At 22.2% G+C, this 11,312-nt stretch overlaps 7 protein-coding genes across 7 annotated transcripts; 6 read left to right on the forward strand and 1 right to left on the reverse strand.

Annotated features, from left to right (window-relative positions):
* Window positions 1-678: 678 nt before the first annotated feature.
* DDB_G0292272 (hypothetical protein) lies at window positions 679-3,176 on the reverse strand (the record flags this gene model as incomplete). Its single annotated transcript, XM_629666.1, has 6 exons — window positions 679-1,671; window positions 1,748-2,054; window positions 2,123-2,371; window positions 2,439-2,673; window positions 2,753-3,012; window positions 3,073-3,176. 6 exons carry the CDS (start codon window positions 3,174-3,176, stop codon window positions 679-681), a joined length of 2,148 nt encoding a protein of 715 aa, XP_629668.1.
* Window positions 3,041-4,591, forward strand: DDB_G0292274 (hypothetical protein; the record flags this gene model as incomplete). Its single annotated transcript, XM_629667.1, has 3 exons — window positions 3,041-3,054; window positions 3,476-4,053; window positions 4,140-4,591. 3 exons carry the CDS (start codon window positions 3,041-3,043, stop codon window positions 4,589-4,591), a joined length of 1,044 nt encoding a protein of 347 aa, XP_629669.1.
* Window positions 4,592-5,251: 660 nt separating this feature from the next.
* On the forward strand, window positions 5,252-5,458 carry DDB_G0292276 (hypothetical protein; the record flags this gene model as incomplete). The annotated part of the gene is made up of 1 exon (XM_629668.1): window positions 5,252-5,458. One exon carries the CDS (start codon window positions 5,252-5,254, stop codon window positions 5,456-5,458), a length of 207 nt encoding a protein of 68 aa, XP_629670.1.
* Window positions 5,459-5,513: 55 nt separating this feature from the next.
* Window positions 5,514-5,660, forward strand: DDB_G0292278 (hypothetical protein; the record flags this gene model as incomplete). The annotated part of the gene is made up of 1 exon (XM_629669.1): window positions 5,514-5,660. The coding sequence occupies one exon, from the start codon at window positions 5,514-5,516 to the stop codon at window positions 5,658-5,660; it is 147 nt and encodes a 48-aa protein (XP_629671.1).
* A 195-nt stretch (window positions 5,661-5,855) lies between these two features.
* Window positions 5,856-6,272, forward strand: DDB_G0292280 (hypothetical protein; the record flags this gene model as incomplete). The annotated part of the gene is made up of 1 exon (XM_629670.1): window positions 5,856-6,272. The coding sequence occupies one exon, from the start codon at window positions 5,856-5,858 to the stop codon at window positions 6,270-6,272; it is 417 nt and encodes a 138-aa protein (XP_629672.1).
* A 1,161-nt stretch (window positions 6,273-7,433) lies between these two features.
* DDB_G0292282 (hypothetical protein) lies at window positions 7,434-9,212 on the forward strand (the record flags this gene model as incomplete). Its single annotated transcript, XM_629671.1, has 1 exon — window positions 7,434-9,212. The coding sequence occupies one exon, from the start codon at window positions 7,434-7,436 to the stop codon at window positions 9,210-9,212; it is 1,779 nt and encodes a 592-aa protein (XP_629673.1).
* A 333-nt stretch (window positions 9,213-9,545) lies between these two features.
* DDB_G0292284 (hypothetical protein) lies at window positions 9,546-11,215 on the forward strand (the record flags this gene model as incomplete). Its single annotated transcript, XM_629672.1, has 2 exons — window positions 9,546-10,641; window positions 10,755-11,215. The coding sequence occupies 2 exons, from the start codon at window positions 9,546-9,548 to the stop codon at window positions 11,213-11,215; spliced, it is 1,557 nt and encodes a 518-aa protein (XP_629674.1).
* Window positions 11,216-11,312: the final 97 nt, after the last annotated feature.

Below are 11,312 nucleotides of genomic sequence, written 5' to 3' on the forward strand. Positions count from 1 at the left end.
TAATTTTTTTTTTTTTTCATTTTTTTTTTCTAATTAATTTTTATTAATTTATTTTTATTAACTCCCTGAGTTGTTCAATTGCTTGATTTACCATATCACTGTAAACACTGCACACAATTGAATTTTTTCTAGCTTTGTTACCTCTGGTGCATTTGATGTTTTTGCATTTTCCTTTGTATACAAAAAAGTCCAAATATAATTCGTTTTCTATTACAGTTTTTACACAATGTTGGTGAAATTGTTTTGATTTTAATTCTAATGCTTCTAACATCATATTTGGATTTTTAACGATTAAAGCATCACCACTATTTACATATAGTACTTTGGCTGCTTTTTCGAGGAATTTAGTCAAATTTTCCTCTGAATCTAACTATTCTTCATTGCCATATTCAATGGCTAAATTTCTTAAGAGTTTTATCGAATCTATTAATTCTTCGATCATTCTTTTTTTTTGAAATTTTTTTTTATTTTGTTTTTTCAATTTTTTTTTTTTATTTTGTTTTTTCAATTTTTTTTAAGTTTTATTTTTTTTTATTTTTTTTTATTTTTTTTAACAAATGTAATTTTTTTTTATTTTTTTCAATTTTTTTTTTTTTTTAATTTTTAATTTTTTTTTTTTTTTTTAATTTTTTGTGTTGATTTGTGTTTTTTTTGTTTTTTTGATTTGGCCACTTGTTTTTATTTTCTAATTTCCCCATACCCCCTTCTATTAATTGCAACCAAATCAAGTTCTAATTTTTGTGTCCTTGTTAACTTTGTTTTTGCAACTTTTTTTGAAGGTATCACATTAACGATTTTTCCTATTGATGGTGATTTGGAAGGTGATTTAAATGGTGATTTAAAAGGTGAATTGGAAGGTGATTTAAATGGTGAATTGGAAGGTGAAATGGATGGTGATTTGGAAGGTGATTTAAATGGTGATTTGGAAGGTGATTTAAATGGTGATTTAAATGGTGAATTGGAAGGTGAAATGGATGGTGATTTGAGAGGTGATTTGGATGGTTTAGAATGTGATTTTAAAGGAGGTTTATTAACAATTGGTATCTTATGAGGACGGCCTCTGAGACGTTTAACAGTTGTTACTATACCACTACCAGATTGTGGTATAGTATACGATGGTATTATTTGCACTTGAGGTATTGGTGGTACTATTTCTTTTAAATTCATATCCTTTCTCAAACAATTCATTAAATTTGGCGCTGTTGGATTATTATTTAAAAATGGGAGTATTTCTTCTTGTTCCATTTCATTATTGAGTTTGTGTTGAAATGGATTATCGTTAATGATAGGTGGAATATTTGATGGATTGTTAAGAGCATCTTCCAAAACCCTAAATGGATCATTTTGTGTTACCAATTGATGCAAGTTGAAATTGGATAAATCCTTACCAAGATTTTTAATAAACTGAACCAGAAATTCAATAACTTTCCCATCATTATTTAAATAAAGACCAGAAGTAAAAGAATCAATATCTTTTTGTATGTTTGGCGATGTTCTAAAAATATCAACTGTTGATTGTTTATAAAGAACCAACTTGTTACCTCCTACAAAACCAGAGTATAAACCTTTTTTTTGAAGGCTATTGATTCCATCTTCCAAAAATTCAAGTTTATAAAGTTGTTTAGTGTCTTCCTGTATTACCTTATGAATTTTACACAAAATCAATATTTTCTATTAGAATTAAATATAAAATTTGTTAATTATTACTGTTTCATATATTATTAATCTTTATGTTTTAATTACTTACATTATTTTTTTTAATTTCTAGAAAGAGTACAGTATCACCAACTTTCAATCCCTTTGGTGGTTTTGAATTCCATTGATTTTGGTAACTTGTGAGATTTTCAAGAATAATAGCTGTTCTTTCTTCTTTTGAAACATCTGAAACACCAATTGATTGAGAGTCTTGTTCTGATTGAACATTAATAAACAAAGGAACAATACCAACAGCTTGAGATGGTTTCATTTTAATTGTTCTTGTTTTTGTATTATTGTAATCATACAAAGCTTGTTTTAATAGTTCAGAAAGAGACCTAGAAGTACCATCAAGAAAACTAAAATTTATTTATAAATGATTAATTAATAAACATATCGATAATTTATATTGTTCACAATATCATACTCTTGTTGTTTTAATTTTGAGATCCTCTCCTTGATAGTTCGATTCAATCTTTCTACCATACCTTGAGTTGTTGGTGTACGAGGAGCTCCATGTGCTGACTTGGAGCCTGGAAAAAGTTTTAGGAATTCTTTTTGGACTTTGTTTTTAAATTCACGTCCATTATCGCAGTGCCATACTTTCACAGGTTTGCCAAAGTACGTGAGAGCCAAAAAATTGTATATGGGAACTGTTCTCTTTGTTGTCAAACATCTAAAAAATAAATGATAATTAAAATAAAAAAAGAAAACTAATAAATTAATAAATAAAAAATAAATACCTTCCAGTAGCAAATTTTGTAAAAGAATCTATGCATAGAATAATGTAAACAACATCGGTGTCGTACGGTTGTACAGAGTCATATTGGATAAGATCATCTAGTTTAGTTAGTATCTTTTCATTATCATCATCGTATGTAACTTTTTCTTTATGTTCACCTTTAATTGATGTTAAATCATAAACCAATCTTGAGTATTCCTCGGTATCTACAATTGGAGCAAAATCCTTTGTTATACCTATTAATTTATTTAAATTATTAAAAGAGTTTTAATATAAAAGTTACAAAACATCATATAAAAATGATTGATACCAAACCTTTTATTCTATTTCGTTGGCAAATGTCACACGTATCTACTGCATCAGATACAAAAGAATACAATCCCATATTATAATATTTAGTCTTGTAGTTCCCATAGGTTGCATCTCTTCCTATATGACCTTTATGCATTTCTTCCCAGAGTGATACCATTCTATAATCATTAATTACTTCTAAACACACTTCTTTTGATATATTTCTATCTCCGCCACAATTCATGACTTTTTTTTCAATTCTAAATAATTTTTCTTTTCTGTTTCTGTTTTTTATTGGTCAGAATTTAAAAAATGATTGTGTTATTGTAAGGAAAAATATTTACTCATCATGTAAAAATTTATAATTTTTATGTTTAGTATTTTCAAAATTATTATCTTCAATAAATTTTAAATAATTTATAATTTCATTTATTTTATCTTGTTTCATTTTGGGAAAATGAAAATAAAAAAAAAAAAAAAAAAAAAAAAAAAAAGTTTTGTTGGGGAAAAAAAAAAAAAGTTTTGGCGCAAAAAAAAAAAAAAAAATTAAATTAAAAAAAAAAAAAATTAAATTAAAAAAAAAAAAAAATAAAAAAACTTATATAGAACTAATAATCAAATAAAAGATAATAATTTAATAAACTTTATTTGTTTTTTGAAAAAAAAAAAATTTAGGGTCAGTGATTTTTTTTTTTCACTACGCTACTGTAGTGAAATTAAATAATAAAATTCACTACGCTACTGTAGTGAAATTTTATTGAAAATTCCCTACAACAATAATCATATTCAAAATTTAGATAAACAAATTGATATCAATAATAAGTTATTAAATGAATCAAATAATTTATTTAAACCATTAGAAGATAAACACACTGAAAATGTAAATACAATCACAAAAGTATTTAAAGAACTCTCCAAATTATTACCAATCATTGAAATTGATAAAATCAAACAATTAGTAACACTCTATGATGAAAATAAAGATATCAATACAAACATTTCAACCATTATACATGATAATTTAAATAATATTAATTTAATTACAAATAAATATAAAAATACAATAAATCAAATAAATATTGATCAAATCATTAATAACAATAAAAATAATTATCAACATATTGAAATATTAAAACATTGTCATCAATCACAATTATTAATAAAAGATAATCAAAATGAAAATAAAATCAAAGAATTAATAAATCAATATAAAAATGTAAATATTGTAAATAATAGTAAACAAGTTAAAGAATCAATTAAAGAAATATTTGAAATTAGCGATTCTCTCTCTATTGCAAATGTAAAAGACCCAAAAAGAGTTACTGGTAAATATTTTAAAAAAATATAAATATAATAATAATTGTGGTATTTGTTTTATTTTAATTATTAATATTAAATTATTTATTTAAAGTTACAGGAAAAGGATATTTTATTTATAAAAATGATTCTATCATTCCAAATGGTACTACTCATGTAGCGATTGCACCAAGTGTTAGAACAATTAAAATAGGTTCAATTCCAACATCGATTCAATATTTGGTATTACTTGATGGATTTAATGTTCAACTAAAAGAAGGTATGCTACCGCAATCAATTATATATCTATATGTTGGTGCAATTAAAAAACCATTGTTAAAAGGTTCAATACCAAATAGTGTTACTGGTTTGTTTTTATTAGATGGATTTAATCAAGAAATAACTGAAATACCACAATCATCTTGTTTATACCTTTTTGATACTCCTTTGACAAATTTCCCATTTCAAAATCTAATTTACAGAAGCCCAAAATATAAACAACAACTCACTCACTCAAAGGTTGGTAATTGGGATGGTCGTAATTATGATCCTATAATTGAACTTTAAAATATATTTATGTTTGGTAATAACAAATGGAAATCCATCTATAAATTTCTCTTTTTTTTATTTCATTATTTTTTTAAAATTGTTTTAAAACGATAAATGAAGAAAAAAATTTATTTTAAATTTCCACATTTAAGTTTACCACTTTTTTTATTTTGAACATAAAATTTATTTTCCAAAGAGTTAAATAAATCACATTATTATAAAATTACACATTTTTGTTTTATTTTTTTCCTTTTTGAGATAAAAATTGTTTTTTTTATATCTAAATATTATCATTAAAAATGAAACAACCAAAAAAAAAAAAAAAAAAAAAAAAAAAAAAAAAAAAAAAAAAAAAAAAAAAATAAAGAATACCAAAAAAAGAACTCTAACCAAAATAATAAAAATCATTAAAAAAAAGTGATTTTTATTTTTTACATTCTATTTTAATTACCTTTTATATGTAGAATGTATCTACCAAATCCAGAAAAATAATTTCCATATGAGCAAAGAAATTGTATTAAATAAAATTTATTTTTATTAACTATTTAGGCGATTTAAATTTTAAATGTATTTTTTTTTATATAAAATGTAAAAAAACTCGATTTTAAATTTATAGAATAGTATTTTATAATTAAAAAAACAATAACACAAATTAAAGAAGATTCCAAAAACTATGATATGAAATGTGAATTTCATGAAGAAAATAAATATAAATTGATATGCCCAACATGTAAAGTTGCAATGTGTAAAGTTTGCATAATCAGTAAAGGTCATCGTGGTCATGAAACTGAGTTGATTACAAAAGATAGTATTGAACCAATAACTAAAGAATTTAAAGATATTAATTTCAAATCAATACAAGAATGTTCAAATAATATTAAATAAAATTTAGAAATATCAAATAAAAAGTTTTATAAAATTGAAAAAGAATATTCAAAAAATGAAAACTTTGGAACCAAATGAATTCAAGAAAATAAACAAATTATTACAAAAAACAGAAAATGATAAAATTAAAGAACTTTCAACTCATTTTAATACAAATAAAGAAATCAATACAACATTTCAACTTTGGCAAATAAAAATTTAAAAAATATTGATCAAATTCAAAAGAAATTAAAAGAATTAAGAGACTTTAATGTGGAATCATTAAATGATAATGATAACAATAGTAATGATAAGGATAAGATTTTAGATTTTTTAAAACATTATCATCAAACCAAAATTGTTTTAAAAGAAATTTCTTATGAAAGTGAAAGTGAAATTAATGAATTATTAAGTGAATATGAATATATTACCAAACGGTACTCCATATTTAGAATTAGGACCAAGCATAAAGAATTTGAAAGCTGGTTCTATTCCTACAACTGTAGTCTATATTATTTTACTAAATGGATTTAATTTCCAACTTTTAAATGGTATTTTACCAAGTTCACTTCAAGTATTATATGTTGGAGCTATCGAAAAACCATTATTGAATGGTTCAATACCATCAAATGTTTCCACACTCGTTTTATTGGATGGATTCAATCAAAAAATATCTGAAATACTACCAAGGATTAGTGTTGTATATGTTGGTGATATTCATTCAGAAGAAATTCCACTAAAAAGTACTATCCAAATTAAAAAATCCCCTTCTTGTAAACAACAATTCAACAATAGCAATTATGTATACGAATGGGAAGGATGTAAGGAAAAATAGTTTAATTAGAGGAAATTAAAAAAACAATAAATAATATTAGTTATTAGAAAGATTTTTAAAAGAGATTATTATAATTTTTTTTTTTTTTCTAAAAATCATTATATAATTTGTTGTTGCTGTTTCTCTTTTTGTTGCTTTCTAATTCTGCTAATTTCTTTTCTATTTCTTGTTCTTTTCTCAACTTGATCCATGTTTTCTAATTTTTCACCTTTTTCAGCTTTTTCTTTTTGTTAAATTTAAGTTTTCTTTGTTTTTCTTGTTGTTTTTCACGAGTTCTTTAATTCTTGTTTTTCTTTTGCTTCGTTATCTCTTCTTTTTCCTCTTTCTTTCTTTGTTTTTCTTTTTGTTGTTTGTTGTTGTTTTTAAAATTTTATTTCTTTTCAATCTTTTACTCATATTCTAATTGTAATTGTTTATCTTTTTCAAGTTTTTCTTTTATTTCTCTTTCTTTTTCAATTGAGCTTATTGTTATTGGTTTCTATTTTTTTCTTCTTTTTTTCTTCTATTTCTATTTCTCTTTCCAATTCCATTTGAGTCAATTTTTCTTGTTTTTCTCTTTGATATTTTTTTTTGGTCTTTTTGAATGCATTCTAGGTCACTTTGTTCTTGTTTCTTTTTCCAATGGTTTTTTATTTTCAAATTGTTTCTCTGATTGAAAGATTGATTTCACGTCTACTGAGAATGCAGATTGTTTCTCTTTCTAATTGAAGACCAGATTGATATTATGTTGTAATATTACCCATTGTTGTTGATGAATTGACATCAGAATCAGCAGAATTGAAACAGCTAAACAATATAAATTATTCCATCTTGAGGGTAGACGTAATATTAGAGTTAAAAGTTGATTTAAATCATTGATAGTGATGGAAAAAAAAAAAAAAATGAAAAAAAAAAAATAAAAAAAAATAAAAAATAAAAAAAAAAAAAATAAACTAGATTAATACGAGACAGATCAATTAAATATTTTTTAAAAAAAATAATAATAATAATAAAATAAAATTATTTATTTGAAAAAAAATAAAAATAAAAATTAATTAAATTATAATTTTTTGATTTTAATTATTTTTGGAAGATATTTTTTTTTTTTTTTTTTTTTTTTTTTTTGAATATTTTTTTTTTTTTTTTTTTTTTTTGATTTTATTTTTATATTTATATTTAAAAATGGATGACTATAGTATTTTATTTAAAATTATTAAAACTGAAGAGATTAAAAATAATAATGAAATAGATATAATTTTTTTTAAAGTTTGGAGAAATAAATTTATTTTAAATGAAATTAATCTTCATCAAAGATTATATAATTTAAATGAAAAAAAGAAATTTAAAATTTGTAAAGATTTTCATGAATTTAAATATAAAGAATATGTAAAAGATTTAACTATTTCAAGTAATGATGAAAATACATTTACAAATCAATTTAAAGTACCAAAAGGTATTTTCAAATTAACATTTTCAAATTTAAATAGAGAATTTAATATTAGAAATGTAATTCCATCAACGGTAACTCATTTAAAATTTGGTGATGAATTTAATAAACTTTTGTCACCTGGTGATATTACAAAGGGTGTTAAACATTTAGAATTTGGTAAAAAATTCAATCAACCATTTACAAATGCAGGTGTAATTCCATCAACTGTTGAAACTATAAAATTTGGAAATTTTAATAAAATTTTAAAAAAGGGTGATATACCAATGGGTGTTAGATCGGTAGAGTTTGGTTCACATTTTGATAAACCATTAAAGAATTTACCATTATCAATTGAATCATTAAAATTTGGTAGTAGATTTGGAAGAGCATTCGATGCATCACAATTACCAAGTTTGATAACTAAAATCTATGGATTTGCATCAACAGAACCATTGAAAAGCTACCAAATTCCAAGAGTTACAAGTTTACATTTCGATTCATATTATCGTCATAAATTTGAAGCTGATACATTACCAAATGGATTATTACACTTGGATTTAAAAGATTATTCAGAAGTATATGTAATTGAAAAAGATGTTTTACCAAAAACATTGGAAAAGTTGGAACTTCCTTATAGATATAATCATAGAATTGAAATTGGTGTTTTACCTCAAACCTCTTTGAAAACTTTATACTGTTATTCAGATTACCAATATCCTTTAGAAGATAATGTTTTACCAAAATCATTAACAGAATTAACATTTGGTATTAAATCAGATATAATATTCACCAATTGTAAATTACCATCAAATATTAAAAATTTAGAATTAAATTATTTTAATGATCCATTAAAAGATATTTTACCAAGTAAATTAGAATCATTGAAAATTAAAGGACTAAATCAGAATATTGAATTGGGTAATTTACCAAAATCATTAAAGGAAATAACATTCTCACATAATTTTAATAACATTTTAGAAGTGAATGTTTTACCTTTAAATTTGGTTAAATTGGACTTAGGTGGTTATAATCAACCTCTACGTAAAGGTGTCATTCCAAATAGTGTTTTAATTTTAAAATTAAATACATTTGATAAAATTTTAAAAGTTGGTGATTTACCAAACTCAATAATTTCATTGGAAATGGTGTGTTATAATCAACCTTTAATATCAAGAGTTTTACCAAATGCTTTAAAGAAATTAAAATTTGGAGATTTCAATTCAAGATTTGAAATTGATTCTTTACCAAATACATTAACTCATTTGGAATTTAAAAGATTTAAACAAATTATTCCATCTGGTTATTTACCAAATAGTATTGAATATTTAAAATTAGGTGATTATTTTAATCAACCTTTAAAAGGTGTAATACCATCATCAGTTACAAGTTTAAATATTGATAATTATTATTTCGATCAAGAATTATACCATTTACCAAAATCTTTAAAAATTTTATACTTTGATAAATTAAAAAAGGATAAATTATTATCAACTTTACCAATTGACCATTCAATAATAATATTTAATGAATAGTTTTTTAAATAAAAATTAAAAAAAAAATATATAAAAAAAAAAAAAAAAAGGGTGAATTTAAATGTTTTTCAAAATTATGTATCTAAAAATAAATAATTTAATCTAAAAAAATATTAATTCATTTAACAGGGTGGGTGTAAAATAAAAAAAAATATTTTATGCCAACTTTTTTTTTTTTTTTAATTTTTATTTTTTATTTATAATAGTTTCTAAACATTCTTTTTTTTTTTTTTTTTTTTTTTTTTTTTTTGTTTCAAAATTTTATTTTTTTTATTTTTTTTATTTTTTATTTTTAACTTTTTTTTAAAAAGTGTTACTTCACTTTAGTTCACAATGGACGATATTCATAATAATAATGAAAACATTCAAAATGATTATGACAATATTGTAATATTATCAGAACAAGAATCAATTAAAAATCAAATTGACATTGATTTTAGTATTGAACAATTTAGTGATAATAATAATAGTAATAATAATAATAATAATAATAATAATAGTAATAATAATAATAATGATAATGATAATGATAATGATAATGATAATGATAATGATAATGATAATGATAATATAGATAATACCAGTATTATTTGTGAAGATTATGACGATAAAATAAATATTATTAGCGATAATAATATTAATAATAATATTAATAATAATAATAATATTAATAATATTAAATACGATAATAAATGTATTTTTCATAAAGAACAAGATTATAGATTCATTTGTAGTGATTGTCAAGTACCAGTATGTGATATGTGTATAGTTAGTTCAGAATATCATAGATCTCATGTATTTGATTTAATTAATCAAGTTAATACAGCTACATTATTTCAAGATTTTAAGAATAAACATTTTCAAAATTTAGATCATTGTTTAGAGAGTATTAAAGAATCAGTCAACGATTCTAATGAAATCTATAAGAATTTAAATGAAGAACATAATCAAAATGTAAATATTGTAACTAAAGAATTTAAAGAGATTCACTCACTTTTAGAATCAATTGAAAAGGATATCATTAACAGATTAAATAGTCATCATGATGAAAATAAAGAAACCAATGAAAAAATTACAACAACTGCAAATGATCACATTAAAAATGTTGATCAATTATTAAGTAAATATAGATACTCAATCAATGATTATAATATTGATGAAATTTTTAATAATAGTAATAATAGCAATAATAATAATTGTGGTAGTAGTAATCGTCAACATATAGAATTATTAAAACATAGTTATCAAACCCAAATATTATTAAATGAACAAGATGATGATAATACACTCAATAAATTAATAAGTGAATATAATAAAATTTCATTAATAAATTCAATTGATCTCGTTAAAAATTCAATTAAAGATACTTTTCAAATTCAACCAAATAGTCTTTATTCTGAAGATTCAAAAGATCCAAAAAGAGTTAAAGGTAATTAATTAATTTTTATAAATAATTAATAATAATAATAATAATAATAATAATTTTTTTTAAAAAAAAAACTAATAATTTTTTATTTTTTATTTTTTTTTAATTTTTATTAGTTGGTATTGATGAATTTTTCATTTATAAAAATGGTTGTGTTATACCGAATGGTGTTGTAAATTTAGCATTAGGACCAAGTATTAAAAAATTAACAGTTGGTTCAATTCCATCAACTATAAAGAGATTGGTTTTATTAGATGGTTTTAAAGTTCAACTTACTGAAGGACTATTACCAAATACAATTAAATCATTACTTGTTGGTGCTATTAAAAAACCATTACTTAAAGGTTCAATACCTGCTGGCGTAGCTTACTTATTTTTATTGGATGGTTTTGATCAAGAAATCGTTGAAATACCACGTAATGTCTCTGAAATTTTCCTTTATAATACTACTTTCATCGTTCCAATCACATATAAAGGTAATCTTTATAAGAAACCAACTTATAAACAATATACTTTATTCGGTCCAACTGCTCATGCTTGGAGTGGTGGTGGTTGGGAAGTTAAAGTTGAAATGTAAAAAAAAAAAAATAATAATAATAGTAGTACTAGAAGTAAAAAAAAAAAAAAACCAAACAGAAAACAAAACAAAAAAAAATAAAAAAAATTTCAAAGAA

This window comes from Dictyostelium discoideum (genome assembly GCF_000004695.1).
Source record: "Dictyostelium discoideum AX4 chromosome 6 chromosome, whole genome shotgun sequence".
Classification (NCBI taxonomy): domain Eukaryota; phylum Evosea; class Eumycetozoa; order Dictyosteliales; family Dictyosteliaceae; genus Dictyostelium; species Dictyostelium discoideum.